General features: G+C 41.1%; 1 protein-coding gene across 2 annotated transcripts in view; it reads left to right on the top strand.

Annotated features, from left to right (window-relative positions):
• The window catches only part of MYOM1 (myomesin 1), a 97,821-nt gene that overhangs the window by 28,488 nt on the left and 47,853 nt on the right, over positions 1 to 21,480 (top strand). For both annotated transcript variants that reach the window (XM_075920929.1, XM_014581523.3), the window contains exons 5-16: positions 198 to 355; positions 3,355 to 3,447; positions 6,141 to 6,229; positions 6,360 to 6,422; positions 6,694 to 6,858; positions 7,467 to 7,628; positions 12,960 to 13,101; positions 14,510 to 14,709; positions 17,262 to 17,318; positions 17,817 to 17,941; positions 19,719 to 19,902; positions 20,563 to 20,737. In XM_075920929.1, coding sequence (XP_075777044.1) covers positions 198 to 355; positions 3,355 to 3,447; positions 6,141 to 6,229; positions 6,360 to 6,422; positions 6,694 to 6,858; positions 7,467 to 7,628; positions 12,960 to 13,101; positions 14,510 to 14,709; positions 17,262 to 17,318; positions 17,817 to 17,941; positions 19,719 to 19,902; positions 20,563 to 20,737 — 1,613 coding nt within the window. The remainder of the gene's footprint in view (positions 1 to 197; positions 356 to 3,354; positions 3,448 to 6,140; positions 6,230 to 6,359; positions 6,423 to 6,693; positions 6,859 to 7,466; positions 7,629 to 12,959; positions 13,102 to 14,509; positions 14,710 to 17,261; positions 17,319 to 17,816; positions 17,942 to 19,718; positions 19,903 to 20,562; positions 20,738 to 21,480) is intronic.

The raw sequence follows: 21,480 nt of genomic DNA, 5'->3' as shown, positions 1-21,480 counted from the left end.
GGAGGTGGCCACACAAGTTTTATAAGAACATTGTCTGTTTGTCCAAGTAAGAAGGATATATTAAGTATAATTATCTGCATTTTAAAATAAAATATCATTCTGCATATTGCACTAGAAAAATCCCTAATATTTTATTGAGATGTGGAACAGTAATATATGTAAATGGTGAGTTGTATGATGAAATATTTCTTTTCTAGTTAGAAGAGACTGAGGAATTTCACAGAAAGTTGAATGAAGATAAACTTTTACATGCTCCTGAGTTTGTTATCAAGCCTCGTTCCCATACTATCTGGGAGAAACAGAATGTCAAATTACATTGTTCTGTGACTGGCTGGCCGGAACCCCGTCTTACATGGTAGGCTTGTATTTTCATCAATATTATTGTTCTTGATTGCAGATATGCATTCTCAATTTGTAAATTCTCAGGAAAACAACATGGGTAATACTGAGGAAAGTGCAGTGTAGATATGTGATCTGAGTAGAACAACAATGAAAAAAGCAAAGGAATTAATGAGAAGCAATTTCTTTATGAGTGGTCCCACTGATTTCAGTATTTACATACTTTAAATTAAGTTGAAAGAGCCCAATTTACAAAAAAAAAATCCTTTGCAGATTATTTTTATGGTGCAAAATTGCTGGTTTTTATAAAAATGTCCCTACTAACTAAAAGAAAAAAATATACGATCAAGTCTGTCTCTAAAAGTATGTCTACACTACACAGGCCTGTCACTAAAAGTATGTGTGAATGCTGTTTGTCAGCACCTGTAGACAAAATACTTCCACCTCCAATGAGGGTATTTCATTTTGTCTGCAGCAGAGTGCCCCTGCCAGCAAAACTTTATCTTCTTGGGGGGTGGGAGGTGGGGTTAAACATCCATGAAGACAAAAGTTTTGTCAATTAAGTGCAGGTGTAGATGTAGCCTTAGAGAACATTTTCTTTGAGACACCAGAGAGTCTTTGTTGTCCCTGGGGCATTAATGACTGCTGTGGTTAAGAGCAGCTGCTTAGCTGCTGATTCAGTTGCAGTCTCTTTGGATGTAAATGAAGTCTCAGGACCCAAGTATGTTCATGGAGGCCACATCATAATTATTTAAAGTTATATGCCATACACAGACTGAGGACCTGATGCAAAGTCCATTAAACTCAGTGGAAATCTTTTCTTTCCAAGGCCTTAGTCTAAGGGATCCCCAAATATTCTCCTAGAGATGTGTGGGGCACAGATTAAAGTCTAAGCCTCTTGGATTAGTGTCTTTCCTGACTGGAATTTAATTTATGCTTAATTAGTGCTGAGCGGTGGAGCCTTTCTGTCTCATCACCTTTTGAGCTGACCTGGGCTACATAGATATGCAATCCAGTTATTGAAACAATTAGATGGAAATACAATTATATTTTTTCAGACTTTAAATGGAATTTGATGTTTTCCTTTATCTGATATGATATTTTGAGATTGTGTCTATCAAGCCATAAATGTTTACAGCTAAGAGCTGACAGTTTAGTACTAAGCATTAGTAGTATCACTAAACTAGATCTGTAATTGCCTTTGTAGAGAAAAAAATGCTCTCAGATCAGAATTTAAATATTATAAACATTTTTGGGTTTGCTGCCTGAATTATTTAGCACCCTACAGGAACTCTGCTGTACTTGTCATTTTATTTACCATATACCTCTTCTTAGAGTTGTGTTTTTTGACAAATATCTCGCTACCAAAAACTTACATATGGGACTAATCCAACGCCCACTGAAGTTAATAAGAGTCTTTCCAATGAATTCAGAGCAAGTACTCTGTGAACAAATTGTTTCAGTTGTGTATACATTTTACACAACTTCATTCTGGAGACTATGTAAACCAGTACTTCAGATCTGACTCCTTTCAAACATAGGAAAACATCCAATTTTGGATCAAAATTCATAGCTGGAGTCCGGCCCTATAAGATAGATCCAAATCAAAATATCAGATTTGAACCTTTTTAACTTCTGCTCAGACCCATTTTAAAATGTATTCTAAAAGACTGACATATTCATGAAGCTTTCAGATATATGTCCTTGCCTCTCATTGAAGTCAGTGAGAGTATCCCACATGCATTCAAAGAGAAACTGATTCATTAATACATTTAAACAGTCATGTAGTCAAATTTGGGTGGTGGGGTTTAGTACATCATTTTACTGTACTCTGCAGTTTGTAATTGGCTGCCAATGGAAATAATGAATTCAGAGCCCTCACAACAGGTGGTTTTGCTCAGACATACAGAAGAGCATTCATTCAGCATTTGTTAACCAAATGTCATTCATGTATACCAATCCATCATTCATTATATGAACAATGAAGAATTTTTGAATGCTGGGGCTGACAAATTAAAAAGCGTCACGGGCTTTCACTCTTGAAATCCTTACTGTGTGATGCAGGGTCATTAATGGATGCAGTTTTATTGGCTCTATTGGAAAGAAGATATAAAAACTCAAGCAACTAGACTTGCTGTAAAAAGTAAAAATTATCGGTGTGTAATAATTGTGGGATGACCGCAATCCAACATTTGCTAATGATGTGGCTGTTCTGGAATGTATTAGAAATAACAGGTGGTCCTTCAAAAGTGTGAGGCAGAGGAATACAAACTGGCCAAAAATGCAATCATTTATTTTTCTCTACACTCTGATCATGAAAAAAAAAATCAAGTGCAAGAATTCTAAAAACTGATATAATTCTTTTAGGAAGTGATACTACCCAGTGCTGAGACCTGAGTGACCTCAGTTCTTACAAACTTTATTTGGTGCTCAGAACTCTGCCACAATGATTAGTAGTTTGCCGGATCAAGTCCCTCATTTGGGGTTGTGAGTGTTACCATCAAGGGAGCCAACGCATGTGGTCAGAGATGAGTTCTGCATCAACTCCCTGCACATCCCTATGCAATGTATCTGAGGAGCACCACTGGCAAGTCCAAGGAAGAAGTGATGACAGGTGGATTAGCTGTTATGTAGCTCCTCTGATCACTGTTCCCTGTAAGACAGGATACTAGAATAGCAGAGTTATAATGTCCATCAAACAGTTTGGTGCTATGTACAATATGAGGGATAGAATTCCTTCACACCAATCCCCATCACCTTAGACTTTACCCTGAGAGGCAATATAAAGATTATTTACACCCTACTCAGAGCTTAATCTTTCTCTGTAATTACAAGAAAATAAATAATTTGAACTGAATGAATTTAAAGGATTTTTAGATTTAGATACACGGGAGAGACATCCAGATGCTCACAAGATGATATAGATTGTAACCCAAATACCACACGTTGGCCTTCTTATTGTAAATGATTACACTTCAGATTACTATATTCCTCTCTCTTTTTATTGTTCGATAGGTACAAAAACAATGTGCCCATCAATGTGCATACTCATCCTGGCAAGTACATCATTGAAAGTCGATATGGGATGCACTCGCTGGAGATTAACAAGTAAGGGAGTACTAGATAATTTAAGAGATGATTTCAGTAGAAATGTTACTGTTCATTTAGAGCTGCCTAATGAGTGTGTGTATCTCTTGGGAGTTAAGGGATAAGACCTACCAAATTAGTAACAGTTGACCAGAAGTGTGTCTCCTAAAAATGCAAGCAGCTTTGGTTTTCATCTGTCAAGGATAAGTTGTCTTCCTAAATGAATTACAGCTAGACTGTAGTTTGATTTATAGTTGAGTCACAAATACTTGGGCTATTTTTGATACTTCTGCCACCTCCTTCTCCTCCATTTACTGTATAAACATGATAAATAATATTGACAAATCTTATAGTTGTGACTAGTAAAATATTTGAAGCAATGGAGCTGACAGCCTTGCTGTGCCCCTGGGCAAAGTGGGGAGGGGTCCTGGCTCTGTGTTCTAGAAGCGGTGGGGCCTCGAGTGGAAACCTACCTAAGGCAGACGGGGCTCTAGTGACGATTTAAAGGGCCCAATGCTCTGGCTGCCACTTACTGCCACAAAAGCAGCAGAACAGCTAGGAGTCCCAGGCCCTTTAGAATGGCCAGGCACTGGGGCAGTTGCCTCCTTTTGCATCAGCAGGCCTGATTTGATGATTTATTAAGCTCTGTTTTCAAATATAGTGGAAAACCTGAGTGCTAGTCTTACAGAAAAGAATAGTTTGGGGAACCATCCACACAAACACAAGAATGTTTTTAGCAATATAACTCATCCAAATTGGGAATTTTTTTTCTGTAGTCAAGAAAATTGAAACTCGTTGGGCTCTTTGGGTTATCAGTTCTGCCTTCAGCATTCATATGCCTAGTTTAGGTGCCTAAGTACTCAATGGAGCATCCAAATATAAAATTTGGACATCACAGTAAGACTTTCACATTTGAAAATGGAGTTTACAGAGCCTACCAAACAGTTCCCACAGCTCCCACGTTAGGTGGGCTATAGGAACTGGACAATGTTGCTATGACAAATAGCAGTCAATTTTTTCCCCCTACTTCTATTCATTGCTCCTCATCCTGGATCTCAAAGACACATTTGAAAATAATCATTCCTCCTATAGATTGGATTTAAGTCCTGAAGAGACTTAATATCTGCTAACGATACCAGTTAAAATACTCATTTGTTCAACATTATGTTCCTAACAATGTTAAGCTGTTCATATATTTAATTTAGCTTTATTTCTTCCTTCTTAAAAGAACTTATTTGAATCTTAAGCAATTGTTTGTGTAAGGTTTTTCTATTTCTTTGTCTTTACTCTTCCATATCCATGTAATTGATACAAGTATTACTACGCTAATAACAGAAACATTCACACATTTTCTTGATTGAATAAAAGTAAACCTTTCTATGGGCTCTTTGACTTCTGAATAACATCTGGGAAGGTGCTGAGCTCCTCTTAATGAAAGCTGAAAGTATTTAGCTCTTCACAGTATCAAGCCATTTGTAAGGAATATTGGATCTGATTCTTCTTTTATTACACCAGGTGGGAGACAATTTAGTTAAATGGTGTTGTATTGATGTAAAACCTAGTGAGGGGAGAATCTGTGCAATAATCTACATTCTGTGCAATAATCTAGGACCTGATCTTATTTGCATTTGATTTCAACAGCATTTGGCCCAGTGTGAGCATGAGCTGAGTGAATATTTACCAAATACTAGGTAAAGACCTCAGGATTGCATCTCAGAACTTCTTAGAGTGCAATTTAATAGATTCTTTACTGAAATGCTTTGACTAGCAAAACAAAATGGTGCTTAACTATAGTGAAATTCTACTAAGAAGAAAAATATGTCAACAAGGCACAATTTTAGTTAGAAATTTAATTAGGAACCTAAGGAAAGGCTTAAAGAATTAAGAAACAAAGAATCCCTATAAAGACCACCTTTCTACCTTTCCATGCTTCATATCCTTCAGTAACCACTCAGCCACATCCTTTTTGTGGGCTGCTGGCCTCTACCAGAGTCTGTGTTGTGTTCTCTGGGACTCAGTGCTCCAGAGAGTTTGGCATTTGAATTTAGCAGAGACAAGGACCAAACAGATGGAATATGATAGAGATTTGGACATGATCAGAAAAGATGGTTAAAAGTGAATTGGGGAACCAGTTGGAGATTTTCATGGAAGGAATAGGTGCTATTGAAGAGCTGGAAAAAGGAAAGGAGGAATGGGGATCTAATGAGGGGTCATAGGAAAGAAAGCAGCACTACTGGTTTTTGGTGAAAATGAAGGAGGGATATAAGCAAGTCATACAAGTGAATCCAAGTATAATGAACATTCAAATTCAAGACATTATGGAGATAAGTAAAAGTTCAAGCAAATTCTACTTTTAAGACCAATTTACCTTCCAGTTAGTAACTAAAGGAGGTTTGTGCTTTTACAAACCTCATAAGGCCCCATCCTGCAGTCTTCATTCCTGATTTGCTTTTAAATCCATTGAAATCAATGACAGTCGACTCTATGTTCTTAATTGGGTGTAATTAATATCGACTTCAGTGGGAGTTTTACCTGAGTAAAGTTTAGACTCTTTGTTAACTAAATCAGAAAAAAAAAATTTAAATAGACACTGGCTAACTATTTGCTACATTGTGTTGGGAAAAGGTTTAGAAAATAATGTTGGGTATCAGACATAGATCCTAGAAATGTCAAAGTGCACTCAGGACCTTGGCTAATCATTTCCATCATTTCAGATGTGATTTTGAAGACACTGCTCAGTATCGTGCTTCTGCCATGAATGTTAAAGGAGAACTTTCTGCTTATGCGTCCCTTGTGGTAAAGAGTAGGTTTGCGGGACACAGTTCCTTTGATTTTTTTCTTTGAGGGGGCACATTCAAAATTCTGTTTATATGGCTCAAAGTGCTGATTACTTCTAGGCAATTAATGACTAGAGTTTTTCTCTTTTTTAATAGGATATAAGGGAGAGTTTGATGAAAGTTATTTCCATGCTGGAATCATTACCATGCCCCTCAGCTGTAAGTTCAAAAAATGTGTTTGCCTGGCCTAATCCATTTAAAATTGTGATCAAAACAACCAAGAAGATTATTTGGTCACATTGTTTAGAAACTAAAAAGGTCTGATTTTCAGAAGCTGTCAGCAGTTGCAATTTCAGTTGCTGTAATGAAAGCAGAAAATGTTCAGTATCTCTGAAAACCAGACCTTTATGATAATAACTGATGTTATCTTCTGGTATTAAAAGATCTTCTGGTATTAATATTAACTAATCAGATAATTTTCTTTACACAGTTGGTGTTACCCCACAGGGCTATGCTTCCAAGTTTGAAATCCACTTTGTTGACAAGTTTGAAGTATCCTTTGGGAGAGAAGGAGAGACAATGAGTCTGGGTTGTACAGTTATCGTTCATCCTGACATTAAGCGCTTCCATCCAGAGATCCAGTGGTACAGGAATGGTAAGCACATATTACAAGATTAACTTTGAACTTGACTGACATAGAGCTTCATTCAAGTTCATATCCAATTGAAGATGTATAGGTAGAAACATAGGGCTACACTCTTGTTTTTATACCCTAGCTTACAGCAAGAGAAACATGTTCATGGGCTTTTTTTAAAAAATGATTTAAAATTTAAAAAATTGCCAAATTTTGAAATGTAAAAATATCAGTTAGCATTACAACTGGTCAAAAATGAGGGGAAAATTTTGGGGAAATATATTTGAATTGTTCCCATTTCTTTTCAACATTTTAAAATCTGAAACCTTTCAACAAGCTGGAGTATCCATATGGTATTAGCCATTCAGTGCTTGTGATTGTGTTACATTGACATGTTGAAACCTCTCTTAAAGGATCACTCCAGAAACAGAAAAAAATCAGTTGCTTAATAGAGTTAGATCTCTGGAGTCAGTGTGAAATTGGTATGAGAGCAGAATTAGGAATACTTTTGTGGTTTTCTTATAAGACAGGAAGTTGTCTAATAAGGATGGTCTCTTGAACAGGTTTCATTGTATTGGGGAATAGATTCAGTTCAGCCATCTTTCATTATGGAACTCTCTAATTTCTAGGTGTTCTCATTACACCATCCAAATGGGTCCAGATGCATTGGAGTGGGGAGCGGGCTACATTAACTCTTGCTCATGCTAACAAGGAGGATGAAGGTCTTTACACTCTGCGTGTGGTGATGGGGGACTACTATGAACAATACAGTGCATATGTCTTTGTTCGAGGTAAGATCTGGTTATGCACCCTTATGAAAAAAGCAAAATAACTAAACAAAGTGAGGAGGAAGAAGTCCCACTAATTTCAGCCTTTTTTAATTTCAGAAGAAAACAGTGTAATTATTGAAAATTGAGAGATGCTTAAAAAGAGCAGGCTCACAAACACGGACAAAATGCTATGACACTGAAGAAATGTCAGTTTGTTATCATTATAACTTACCATTATTATCACATGGAAAACTTGATAAAATGCCTCAGACCCGGGTGGCATTGCTGTGTGTTTTTGAGTGTCTCTGCATCCCACTGACAGCAGTGTTATTCAGATGAAGAAATTCAGTGTATTGATGCAGTTATATAATTCTTTGACCATAGTAACCTGCAGACAGTGAAGAGCACTAATGATAAAGATGGGAAACCTGCGTAACAAATTACATATGTATTATTTTGGCCATTTTGTTGCTAACTACAATTCAGTGTTTTGACCAGGATGCTGTACAATAACTGTATGGTGGTCTTTAACATACAATTTGATAGATTAAAATACATTATTAAATTTAAGAGGCAAATAAACTGCAGAAGTTATTTAAAATTCACAGCCCACTAAAAGATTAATTTTCTCTGTATCTCAGTTTTATATTCTTACATAATGATAAACTTTCTAGAATTTCTTTTACAGATAATGTCACTTTAAGAAGAGCCTTGACTATCACATTTCACTGGTCCATGCACTGATTCTATATCTGTCTCAGCTGCTGAACACAGCTGATGTGTGTAATGCTAATCTTAAATGCACTGGACATTCTTGGCTGTATGAACATGCCCAGAATGGCACCACTTTGCCAAATATAGCAAAACCCGGCAGTATGCAGATAACAGCCTGCTTGAAACTAAGACGGTGTGCAGTGCACCGGTAAAAGACTGGCCAGCTGGGGGTGGGGCTCTGGATACCGTTGCCACCCATAGCGCACCCAGGCTCCAGCCCTGTTGCACAGGTAACCTGGCAACGGGGTCCCCACCACCCTGGCCAGCTCCTGGGATCTGGTGGCCCTGGGCTCCTTCCACACACAGCCAGCTGCCTTTCTTGAGCCCCTTCCACATCACATTCTTCCTGCCCTGAGCCCTCCACACTCCCCAGGCCCTGCCCAGAGCCCCCTGCACTCTATCCCACATTTACATTTCTGGCACAGTCCTAGCACAAACTCCCTGCCCTGACCCCCCACGGTGGGTGAATATGACAGAACCTGTACAATTTTAGTTACGTTACTTTCATCCCTGGAAATAACCCATTGAAATGTTTGTTTGTGACGTCCAACAAATTAGAAAGACATTTTAAAAGTTGTGCATTGGTATATACATAAATGATTGTTTTTGTCACTATTGCGTCTTTTGAATGAGTCACAGAATTGAGATCTTAAATGACTGTGATCATTAAAGCTCACGTAGCACTTTTTGTAAGAGTATGGGTATAACTTTGGTATCCTCATAAATTCAAATTAGTTGAATTACAGTTTTGCTTACTTAAATTCCTATCCTAAACAGTTGTGTAATAATGCTACATACATTTCATCAACTGTCTTATTTACTCTCAAATGGTTGCCCTTATAGATAGTCCCATCTGTCAAATGGTTGCCCTTATAGATAATCCCCCAATTTGTAAGGAGCTGACCACTGTACGTGGTCAGACCCCTATTGTAACTGCATTAATAAAGTTTATGAAGTGTTTTGGGAACTTTTTGTGCTACTGTACAGTGGTCTGCTAGGAGTCAGTAGGAGTGAAATCCTGGTTCCATTGAAATCTGTGGGAGTTTAATCACAGTTATTTCTTTAACTATTTGTGAGGAAGTGTGGTACCTCAGATACTACTTTGTGCAGGACCCTACCAAATTCATTTTTTTTTTTGTAAATTTCATAGTTGTAGCATTTTAAGAATCTTGAATTTCATGGTATTGTAACAACCATGAATATGTCATTTTTAAAATAGTAAAATATAAACCCTTAAGACTCAGCATTTCTCAAAGTGGGGTCCCAAACAAAAAGGGGAGGTGCAAAGGTATTGTGGAGGGGACATAGTATTGCCACCATTACTTCTGCACTGCTTTCAGAGCTGAGCAGCCAGAGAGCGATTGCTGCTGACTGGGTAACCAGCTCTGAAAACTTTATCCCCACCAGCAGCATCTGAAAGGTATGGGTAGCATGATATGGTGGTGGCAGCAATATTGTCACCCTTATTTCTGTACTACTGCTGGTGTTCCATTAAGAACAGGGTGTCTAGCCAGTAGCTGCTACTGTCCAGAAGCCCAGATCTGAAAGTTAAAGTAAAAGTACACAAAAGACCAGTTTTCATGAGGGAAATGACACATTTTTCATGGCGATGAATTTGGCAGGGCCGCAAATATTGGCAATTAAAGGCTTTTAAGTGTTGATCACTGGATGTACATTGAAAATATACTATTATTGCTATTAATAGTTTTATTAATTAATTATATTTAATATGGATTATATTTGATGTAAATAGCAGTTTTTTAAAGATAACATCAATGCTGTAATAGAAAAAAGAAAAGAATGATATAGAAACAAAATGCAGTAATGTTTGCACAGCTCAAAAACTTCAGAATGATTCTGCAGTGTAATATGGTCTTTTCCAAAACTTTCATTGAGTGAATTATCTTTTAGTGTTAATTTGGAGCTTAAAAGAGTAAGGGTTGAAAATTTACTGTAAAAAAGACCATTATAATAACAAATATAAAATGCTATGATACCCTGGGTTTCAGCAGTTTTAAAACTTTTGATTATAGAGTATAAAAAAAGTTTACTAGCGGTGGTGTACTGTATACTTCAAGTACGAGGCTTCTTTTTGTCTAGCTCTAACTCACGCCCCTGTCCTATGAAGTAGCTCTCAACAATACTGGAAAAATGCCAGCAGTAATTGGACAAACTGATGTTGATCCAGAGAGAAACAATGCCTTTTCTATGAAAACCTGTCACACAGACTTCTTGGAAAAGTAACAAAATATTTATTTTTCCCACAAATATGCTAATAAATATACAGTTACACAAGCTAGTCCTGTCCTACAAATGAGGATCCAGTTTCAAGCCCCTACTTCTAGGAATGCATTTCAGCATTCCAAATTTTAGATCAGGGTTGCCTAAAAACATACCCATCAGAATCCAAGTCAGGGTTTCTCTGACACATAGGCCCCAGACTTGTAATAAACATTTGACAGGAAGTGCATATATAACCTTCTCCAGTTTATTTTCCAAAATGTCTGGCTAAAGTAGTAATAGGGAGACCTCACGGGTCTTGTTAAGCATCCTAGCATATCTGAATTCCTTGAGCCTGATTGTCCTCCCATTTATTCTGGCTTTGCAGTGTTGACTTCCATGTATTTACTCCTTGTTTACACCAGTGGAAATGAGACCAGAATCACACCCCTTCCATCAGTACTGAGTTTACAATGGCAGGGATTTCCCCCATGCCCTCCTATGGTGGTATATACCCCCCCTGAATTTCCCCAACACCCCCCCAGTTTTGTGAACTATGGTGCCATACAGCCCACCTTCACCTTCATGGTCTCACCCCTCATTGGCCCTGACACTCCCCCTTGTCAATTCAAACACCTCCCCCTAATTTCAGTTCCTGGGGAGGCTAGTGATTGGCACCAATGGTGCTGTGGTGCCAGGCCCATACTGGAAGAGGGCCCATTACAGACCCATCTAACCTATCCATACCTCTGGGTCTGCCCTCTCACTCAGGACAATCCAGCATCCAGGCCTTGCTGTGTGAGTGACTCAGCTAACAGGTCTTGTTCATCTGCCTGGGGCTCACTGTGCAGTAGCCAGGCTTCATCATCATATGGGCTGGGAAGGGCTGCTGGACAGTGGGTACGGCTGGGCAGGCTCTCAGGAGCTGTGTCCCAGGAGTCTGGTCAGTTCCCCAGCATAGCTTTGGCTCCAAGTGGTCTTTGCTGCCCACTACCTGCAGGGCACCACTCATCTCCCTGGAGCTAAGCCGGCTGGGACTGGTGCAGAGGCCAGCCCAGTCTTGGCCAGTGAGGGGCAGCACTGGCACTTGGCCAAACCCCACCAAGAAAGTGGGTCCTGAAGGAGCCCAGCCTGGGAAGGCCCTACTCCTGGGTGATTGGGCTGTCCCCAAGAGGCCAGAGTGATCCCCCACCTGGGACAGGCCCTAGTTGCACTGCTCACTCAGCTGAACTGAAGTGCAGCCTAGGGGCAGGATCTCTGGGGGACCGTGAAGGGGCGTTGGGCAGTAGAAAGGTAAGGGAGGCATCGGGCAATGGGGAGTTTATGGGAAGTGTTGGGAAGTGGAAAGTCTGTGGGGGCGGAGGGCAATGGACAAAGGGGAAAGTGTGTGTGTTTTGGGGCACAAGGCATAAGAGTGTCTATGGGTATGTCTACACTGCCACCCTAGTTCGAACTAGGGTGGCTAATGTAGGCATTCAAACTTGCAAATGAAGCCCGGGACTTAAATATCCTGGGCTTCATTTGCATGTTCCCGGGCGCCGCCATTTTTAAATGCCCTGTAGTTCCAACTACCTGCCCGCGGCTATACGCAGCACGGATTAGGTAGTTTGAATTAAAGCTCCTAATTCGAACTACAGTTAAACTTCCTTGCAGGAGGAATAACGGTAGTTCGAATTAGGAGCTTTAATTCGAACTACTTAGTCCGTGTTGCGTGTAGCTGCGGGCAAGTAGTTCGAACTACGGGGCATTTAAAAATGATGGTGCCCGGGAACATGCAAATGAAGCCCAGGATATTTAAATCCCGGGCTTCATTTGCAAGTTTGAATGCCTACATTAGCCACCCTAGTTCGAACTAGGGTGGCAGTGTAGACATACCCTAAGTTGTGCTGGATAGGGAGGTAAGGAAGGTCTTTGTGTGTTTGGGCTCTGTGTGGGGCACTGTGCACTTGTGGTGGTGGGGCCGTGAGTGTGGGCATTGGACAATAGGGATCAGAGTGGGTGGGGGGTGGTGTGTAAGGATCTGTGTGGTTGTAGGAGGGGTCTGTGGAAGAAGTTTCTAGGTGGGGGGGCATTGGGCATAGTGAGTCCAGAGAGCACTCAGTATAGGAGTTTGTGGGGACAGTCTTTGGGTGGAGGAGCACTTGACATAGGCTGGGCTGGTAGGAGCAGGGTGTTAGCAAATATTGACAAAAGAAAAAGAAATCTAAAATAGTAAGGATGACATAGGACTCAATCCTTGTTCCACTAAAGTGAGTGATAAAAATTGAATTGGTTTCAATGGGAGCAGAGTTTTCCCTTTAAGAGGAACCTTGAAGAAACGAACTCACATTTTAACATGTACAATCTCCGTATTCATAGATGCAGATGCTGAAATCCCAGGAGCGCCTGCTTCACCACTTGATGTGGAATGCATGGATGCTAACAAAGATTATGTCATCATTTCTTGGAAACAACCTGCTGTTGATGGAGGAAGCCCCGTCCTAGGATACTTCATTGATAAGTCAGCATTTATGTTAAACTGTATCCTTACTACTGTATTGCTGATATTTGTTTTTCAGCAGTCTAATAATCATTTAGTGGCATAAAATGTGATATTGTCACTTGTAGTTCTTCTTAATAGCTAAGAATACTGCTTTTCTATTTCAGAGTCGGACTCCTAGGGACTAGTTTTATTTCCACTAAGTTTAGAGGGAGTTGGATTAAATATTTAGGAATAATCTTGTGAATTGTTCCTTATCCTACACTCTCCTTGACTTCGGTGAGAGTTGAACCCTCACTAACATGCAGACAGTGGTCAGTAATTTGCAGAATCAGGCCCTTAATGAGTCAACCTAGAGTTCTTTCTGCATATCACCAACCACATATATCCAAAAATCATTTCAGGCACCAAATCATTATATCAGCTTTCAGATAAAACATATTGTATTCTTTGAACCTACATTGTGATTATGCTTATCGAGTAGTTGAGTCACTACTCAGCTAGTTGCTTCCCCTCTCCCTTGCTGCCTCTATCAGAGGCAGCAAGGATGGGAGCTGGAGTGGGTGCTGGAGGGAGCCAGCTCCTCCCAGCACCGTCTCCTTGGGGGGGGGCGACGACAAGGAAGCACAGTGGGGAACCCGGGGCGAGTGGGCACTGAAGCAATCTCTGCTTGCCCCTGGTTCCCTACTGCTCCTCTGCCTGTCCTGTCGGGTTCCCGGCTGTGCCTGTGCCTGTGCCTTTGAAATGTAGCAAGAGCCGTGGACGACTCTTGCTACATTTCAAAAGCAGAGGCACAGCTTCTGGGACTGAGCACAAGCCGCGACAACTGATTCCTGGCTCGCACCAGATGAACTGCTTGTGGCCATGGCCTATCTTGAGGATCCTGGCAGCCTTCAATGTGCTGTCATATCTGACCTGTATGCCAGAAGGCTTTTTACCCTTTCCCATCTAGGTGCTGTGTGGGGTCCATACACCTTGTCACAGAATGCACAGCATATGTTTTTATGTCCCGTGAAGCCAAGTATATATACTCTGGCTGTACAGTGTAAAGGCTGAGGAGTTCATCTCCTATAAACAGGAAGGGGAGTTGTGTGTTTCATTTCCCTTGCTGAATCTCTCCTAGAATATCCTGGAGCACACTGTACAGCATTTAATCAGTGAATAGAGTCAAGTTTCTTTCCTTCTCTACTTCAGGAAAGAAGCAGTGTAACTGCAGGGGATTTAGTGCCAGCATTCACATAATGTGCTGGAGCTTTGACTGCTTTGTGAGGCTTTTTTTATGCTGACAATACAGTGAAGCTGCTGGGCTGGCTGGTAGGATCATCAACGTACATGAACAGCTATTTGGAGTATTAGGGTGTGTGTTCAGAGTCCTCTTCCTCTTTCCATCTTCAGTACTACTTGATTTGTTTGTTTGTTTGTTTTTCAGATGTGAGGTTGGCACCACTCACTGGTCCCAATGCAATGAGACTCCAGTGAAATTTGCTCGTTTCCCTGTTACGGGTTTGATAGAAGGTCGCTCCTACATATTCCGAGTCCGGGCTGTGAATAAAGCTGGAATAAGCATACCATCCCGGGTTTCTGAGCCTGTGGCAGCTTTGGATCCTGCTGATAGAGCTAGGCTTAGAAGTAAGAGTTTTTCAGTATATTCCCTGAGACTGTGGTTCTCAACCAGTGGCACACATACTGCTAGGGGTACATAGAAGTCTGGCAGCATGGAGTACATCAACTCCTCTAAATATCTGCCTAGTTTTACAATAGATTACATGAAAAGGATTTGCAAAGTCAGTACAATCTAAAATTTCATGACTTTTTTATTCTGCTCTGTGTACTATACACTGAACCATAAGCATAATATTTATATTCCAAGTGGGAAAAATGACAGAGTAAGCTATTTTGGTAAGATTGTGCTGTGCCACTTTTGTATTTTTATGTAGTTGTTTGTGAGGCAAAACTTGGGATATGGAAGACTAATCAAACTCCTAAAATGGATTCAGTTGTCTGGAAAGGTTGAGAACCACTGCCCTAAGTGGCTAATGACATTTCAACTCCTGAAGAAATAAATGCACATTTGTTTTGTAAGTCCTCAAAGTTTCCACAAGAGGGAGTAATACAAAAATAAAATCTCTGGCTACGTCTAGACTGGCATGATTTTCCGGAAATGCTTTTAACAGAAAAGTTTTCCGTTAAAAGCATTTTCGGAAAAGAGCGTCTAGATTGGCACGGACGCTTTTCCACAAAAGCACTTTTTGCAGAAAAGCGTCTGTGGCCAATCTAGACGCGCTTTTCCGCAAAAAAGCCCCGATCTCCATTTTCGCAATCGGGGCTTTTTTTGCACAACAAATCTCAGCTGTCTACACTGGCCCTTTTGTGCAAAAGTTTTGCGCAAAAGGGACTTTTGCCTGAACGGGAGCAGCATAGTATTTCCGCAAAAAACACTGATTTCTTACAGTAGGAAGTCAGTGCTTTTGCGGAAATTCAAGTGGCCAGTGTAGACAGCTGGCAAGTTTTTCCGGAAAAGTGGCTGATTTTCCGTAAAAACTGGCCAGTCTAGACACAGCCTCTCTGTATAAAAAAAACATTTCCTGCAGGATAATAGAGTGACGTCATCACATCACTCTGTGTCCCCAGGAGCCCTGATCATGTGACTGCTATGAGCTGGGCAGGTCTTGCACCCCGGCTGCTTCTATAGCTCTCCAGAGCAGCCGCTCTGTGCTCCAGGTTCCCTGGGTTTACCACAGAGCAAAGCTGTCCCAACAAGCCTGTGTGAAAAGACTGGGCTGGGGGTGGGCTGTGGCTCCTGCTGCCCAGCACTGTGGTGCTCCTGGGAGGAGGGAAGCGCAGCTCGATGAATTCATGGGAAGGGGCAAGGTGTGTGTAGGGAGGGAGAAAAGGGAGTTGGGTCTATGTGAGGATTGGCGGTGCAATAAGGGGGGATGGTGGGAGTGAGGGGGATATAGGAATGGAGGCAGGGGGATGGGTGGTGAGGAGGTGGGAGGGGTTAGGAAAGGATGGGAGTGTAGGAATAGAGGAAGGAGGTGGGGGTAGGTATAGGCAGTGTGGGGCATGAAGGGAAGGGTTAGGGAGGATGATGAGTGCAGGAATGGAGTCGGGGGATCAAATTGACATGCAGGTTACAGAGGGGGAGGGAGAGCTGGGGTTGACCTGGTCTTGGCCCAGCCAGACAGCTGGGGGAAGGGGGAGAGACAGGGCTGGCCTGGTCTCAGCCCTGACCAATGTCTGGGAGGGGGGAAGAGCCAGGTCTGGCTTGGCCTTTATCTGAAGGCCAGCAGGAAAGAAGAGGGGGCAGGCCAGGGCTCCCATGAGACGGGAGGTTGGTGAGCGTAGTGAGCAGGGGGCACCACTCCCTAGTGTCTTTGTAAATTTAGATTTGCCAAGAACCACTTCCACCCCCATCTCAAAGGCTGAATCTTCTTGCTAAAGCTTATCTTTTGTTAACTGAAGTACAAAGTACAGGAAATAGAAAAAAGGAGCATAGCAGTTGCCTGGAGAGTGCTGCTTTTGTTTTATTCTTGGTCGGATTCCATGAAAGATCTCTTCCTGTATAGCAGATGGGGGGGAGGGGGGGAGGTGCTGATGTTTCTATCAAAGCTAGGGAGTCACAACAGCATGAAACTGGAATAAGCCAATGGCGAATCAAGCTCAGAATTTACTTGAAAGTTAATGTTTTGTGAGTCACACTCCTTACCCTGTGGGCTGTCAGTTTTGCTCTTTCAGTGACAAAAAGGACCTCCAATCACTGATGGTGGATTTTTATTTAAATGCTTATTTTTACTTCCTAGTATGCACTCCATGCCAAAAAAGATGCCTGAAGTGCTGTTCTTCCCACTCTACTCTGAAAATTTTATAATTAAAACAAGTCAGAGTGAGGGAGCTGTACTGAACCTAGTCCTTAGTTGTTCAAATGGTATGCAAAGCTATAGGAGTGGTGCCACAAGGGTTACCACTCAGCACTGTGGTCTGATGATAAAAATACCCCACTCGAAAGATCTAAAATAATTTTTTACAAGTTTTATCCAGGATATTCAGTATCTTAGATGTAAATCTCATGTCATTCCAGCCATTTTCTTTGAATAGTAAACAAGTTACTTTTTCATAATTTTCAAAACAAGTTTCTGATCCGTGTCACTCCTCTGATAATTAGCTCCACTCTATTTCAGGTCATCCTTCTGCTCCCTGGACAGGACAGATTATTGTCACTGAGGAAGAGCCTACAGGTAAACACATATCTTCTAAAAAGGCCTGCTCTGAAGCTGATTGAAGTCAGTGGAAAGATTCATGCTGACTTTGGATCTGGTCCAAAGTCCTTTACAGTTAAAATCACTTAGCTTAAAATACCTCTGAGCTTAGCTGTCATGGTTTATATTATTAAGGTTCAAATAAATAAACAAACATAACTACAATTTATGCAAATTAAGACACAGTATTTAGATTTTTTTAAACTCCGCTATTCTTTAAAGAAATCTGACTCCTAAACAGAGGGATCCACATGAAATACTTTTTTATGCTTTCATCAGGATAATCATTCAGAATTTCAAGTAAGTCAGTTTACCTATTGAGGAATTTTAAAATCACTCAGCTTTGAAATTGTCTGACCTGACAGAAATAAATATAATGATGTTTTCACAGAAGCACCTGGGGAAAGACCAGGGTCTCTGCTAGTCTAGCTTCCTGATTCAAACATAAACTTCCTTCTCTTCTCTCCTGTTTTACAGAGGGTGTTGTTCCTGGCCCACCTTCAGACCTCCATGTTATTGAAGCCACCAAAAACTATGTTGTGCTCAGCTGGAAACCCCCTGGAGAGCGGGGTCATGAGGGTGTCATGTACTTTGTGGAAAAGGTAAAGTTGCAGCAGCAAAACAAAGTGAAGTGTCATCTACTTAAAAGTTTGCTTTGCCATCTTATGTAATCTTCCCAACATACTATTGTCTTTTCCATATTCAAAGAGCAATGCATGTGCATACAGTCCAGGTGACTTTTACTGTTGATTAAGGGGACCCACAGAGGGGAAAAAAGAGCAAAGATAAGATCTCCACAAAAGTGAAAGCAGAGCATGCCTCTCACTTGAACCACATCATGATCCTGCCTCCTAGCAAATAGGCAGGTGGACATTTTACAATAAGGGTGCAGTATAAGGAAAGCAGAATGATACAAATACTTCACTTGTCTAAATAGGGCTAGTCTTGTGGGAGGTCTGGGCTCACACTGTGACTGGAGATGTTTCTGAAGAGGATCTCTTCTTTTCTGTCTTCATTTGCATCCTTCTATTTATCTACTTTAGTAACATTTTCATTGACTTACTGGTTTAAGCTGATGACAAGCACAACATATTTCTTTTCCAATCATTACATACACAAGCATCAGTCTTAATTTTAATGCTCTGTCTTTTCTGATCCTTTATGTTGTACCTCCTGGCCAGTGGAATTCTTAATTTTCTCACTCTAGTGCTTCCAGATCTGTTGCTGCTCCCCACAACCCTCCTGACAATGCTCTTTTTCCCTTTTCATTCCCCTACTGGTCTCTGCTGGGGGGAAGACATGCCTTATGGTTTCTCTTGGTTGTTTCTCATTCAGCTTGTGAAATCTGGTAAATCAAATTTAATTAGCAAAGCCCATTTAAAGAATTAATTTTCTGTAAAGCAGGCTGTGGTGTACATGACAGAAGAAAGTCTGCAACACAGCATGGCTGAGTTCTCCCTCCATTGTTTACTTTGATGCCCTTTAAAGTGTCTGCACAGGAAAGGGTTTTACTAGCCCACTGAATGCTGGGTGACAGGCAGCAGATGTGATGTGTGCTACTAACATTTTTCTGAGGACTATCTGAAATTCTTCAAACAAATTGAGGACCATTTAAGTAACCCACATGGAGTGAACATATTCTGTGTTTTCTCAGTAATATTGGCAGCAGAAGTGTCCCTAATATGCATTATTTCTGGCCACCTTACATAAACATCAGCCACAAATTCAATGCACTTGTTATTTTTTCCTGAAAAATAAAGATCAGTTTGTGGATGGCTATGAACTACTACATAAGAGAAGTGAGAAAGTGTAAGGGACCTCCTCTGCTTTGTAGTCTCTCGTAGAAGCCTTCCACACTCACATTCTCTGGTTTTAAAAGGGAGCAGAGACTGCACATTGCCCATGCACTCTGTGCTACAGTCCATCCTCAAAGGAAGCTCTGGAGTGGCCTAAAAGCATTGGGGTGATGGTACTGCTTTGCCCCCCGATGATATTGGAGGCATTTCTGAGAAAGATGTTCTTTTCCCCTTCTGAAAATTCAGCAGCAAGAGCAAGGACTGGAATGCCCATCCCAGAAAATGATGCAGAATTAGTTCTAGCAGTTACTGTGCTTCCTACATACAAAGGAAGCTACATACTAAGCCATAGTTAAAACAGGAAGTCACTAGGTTTGGAGTCTGGAAAAGGTGATCACTTGGAGAACTCATGAAGTGGGAAGTCTGATTATTCATTCTGAGGCCTGGCCAAGAGGAACGTGCCTCCTTCCATATTGCACAATAACTGTGGAGTCAGCAGTCGGATGGAACTTCTTGGTGGTCTGAATTGTCTACTAAGTTCTGTGTACTGAATAGCTATGGCCATTTCTTGTTTTGAATGCAGTGTACTGCAGACACAGAGAACTGGCAGAGAGTGAACACTGAGATCCCTGTAAAGTCTCCTCGCTTTGCTGTTTTTGACTTGGCTGAAGGGAAATCCTACCGTTTCCGTGTTCGCTGTTGTAATTCAGCTGGCATCGGTGAGCCCTCAGAAGCAACTGAAGCTACTGTGGTGGGTGACAAACTCGGTGAGTCTCAGACATATTATCCTGTATCTGTGACTATCCTTTAAGATACTCAAGTAGTTATTTTGCTTGAAGCAGACACATGGATGCTCCATAATTAACCCAACTGTGAATGGCAGACAGTGATTTGTTTTTTTGTTCATAGTTTGTTGTTACTTAATTGTGGACCTTTAGTATACATTGAGGTAGCAGATACTAACCAAGGACATCAAAGACTGTAAATAATCATGGAAATAACTGCAAATACAACAAATAATAATAAAAAGGGGGCATTTTTTTAATATAAAAATGTTTTGTTTCATTTGAAATTTTTCACAGAAAGGAATCCAAATTTGACCAGCCCTAATTATTTTATGCAATCTAAAACAAAAAATGAATGCTTATACTTCTAAAGTCTATACAGGGACTTCTAGTAGAGAAAAATGCAAAATAGCAGCCCCAATAGAGTAACTTTGGCTACTTCAGAAGTTCTATAAAAGTTGAGGGATGAATTCTATTCAGAGTTATATTAGTGTAACCCTGGATTACAGAAACTCAGATGAAGTCAATGGAGTTGCTTGAATTCACACTTTTATAATCAAGAGCAGAATGTGATCCTTATTTTTATATTGGTCAATTTTACCCTTTTGATCACTAATTTTTTTTTTTTTTTTGTCCTCCCAGATGTTCCCAAAGCCCCTGGCCGTATTATGCCAACTAGGAATACGGATACCTCAGTGGTTGTCACTTGGACAGAATCTAAAGACTCCAAGGAATTGGTTGGGTACTACATAGAATCAAGCATAGCTGGATCTGGCCATTGGGAACCATGCAACAACAATCCAGTGAAAGGCACAAGGTAGTGGGCATAAAATATGGAAAGCAGGTTTGCTTGTCCCCAAACATGGCAAGTTTGTTTGCTGGCTTACATACTTCATGTTTATAGCAATAATACTACTAGTAGTATTGTGATAGCAAACTAAGGTCTGAATCAAGTCTGGGGCCACATTGCACTAGGTGTAATACAAATCTGTATTAAATCAGTCTCTGACCCTAAAAATCATATAATATAATTTCAAGTCAGAGGCAAAACAAACAAAAAGAGGGAAGAGGCAGCAAACAAGGGAAGAACAAGCATAACAAATAGACAACTACAGGCAGTCCCTGGGTTACGTACAAGATAGGGACTGTAGGTTTGTTCTTAAGTTGAATCTGTATGTAAGTCGGAACTGGCGTCCAGATTCAGCCGCTGCTGAAACTGATCAGTTTCAACAGTGGCTGAATCTGGATGCCAGTTCTGACTTACATACAGATTCAACTTAAGAACCCCAGGCATCCCCAAGTCAGCTGCTGCTGAAACTGATCAGCGGCTGATTCCAGGAAGCCCGGGGCAGGGGCTTCCTGTAGTCAGCCACTGGTCAGTTTCAGCAGCGGCTGACTTGGGGACGCCTGGGGCAGAGCAGCTGGGGTGCTGCTGGGTTGGTCCAGTAGCGCCGCCGCTCCTCGGCGCTACTGGACCAACCCAGCAGCACCCAAGCTGCTCTGCCCCAGGCGTCCTGATTCAGCCGCTGCTGAATCTGACCAGCAGTGGCTGAATCAGGA

This window comes from Pelodiscus sinensis, chromosome 2 (assembly GCF_049634645.1).
Source record: "Pelodiscus sinensis isolate JC-2024 chromosome 2, ASM4963464v1, whole genome shotgun sequence".
NCBI lineage: Eukaryota > Metazoa > Chordata > Testudines > Trionychidae > Pelodiscus > Pelodiscus sinensis.
This window is presented reverse-complemented; position numbering and strand designations above follow the sequence as displayed.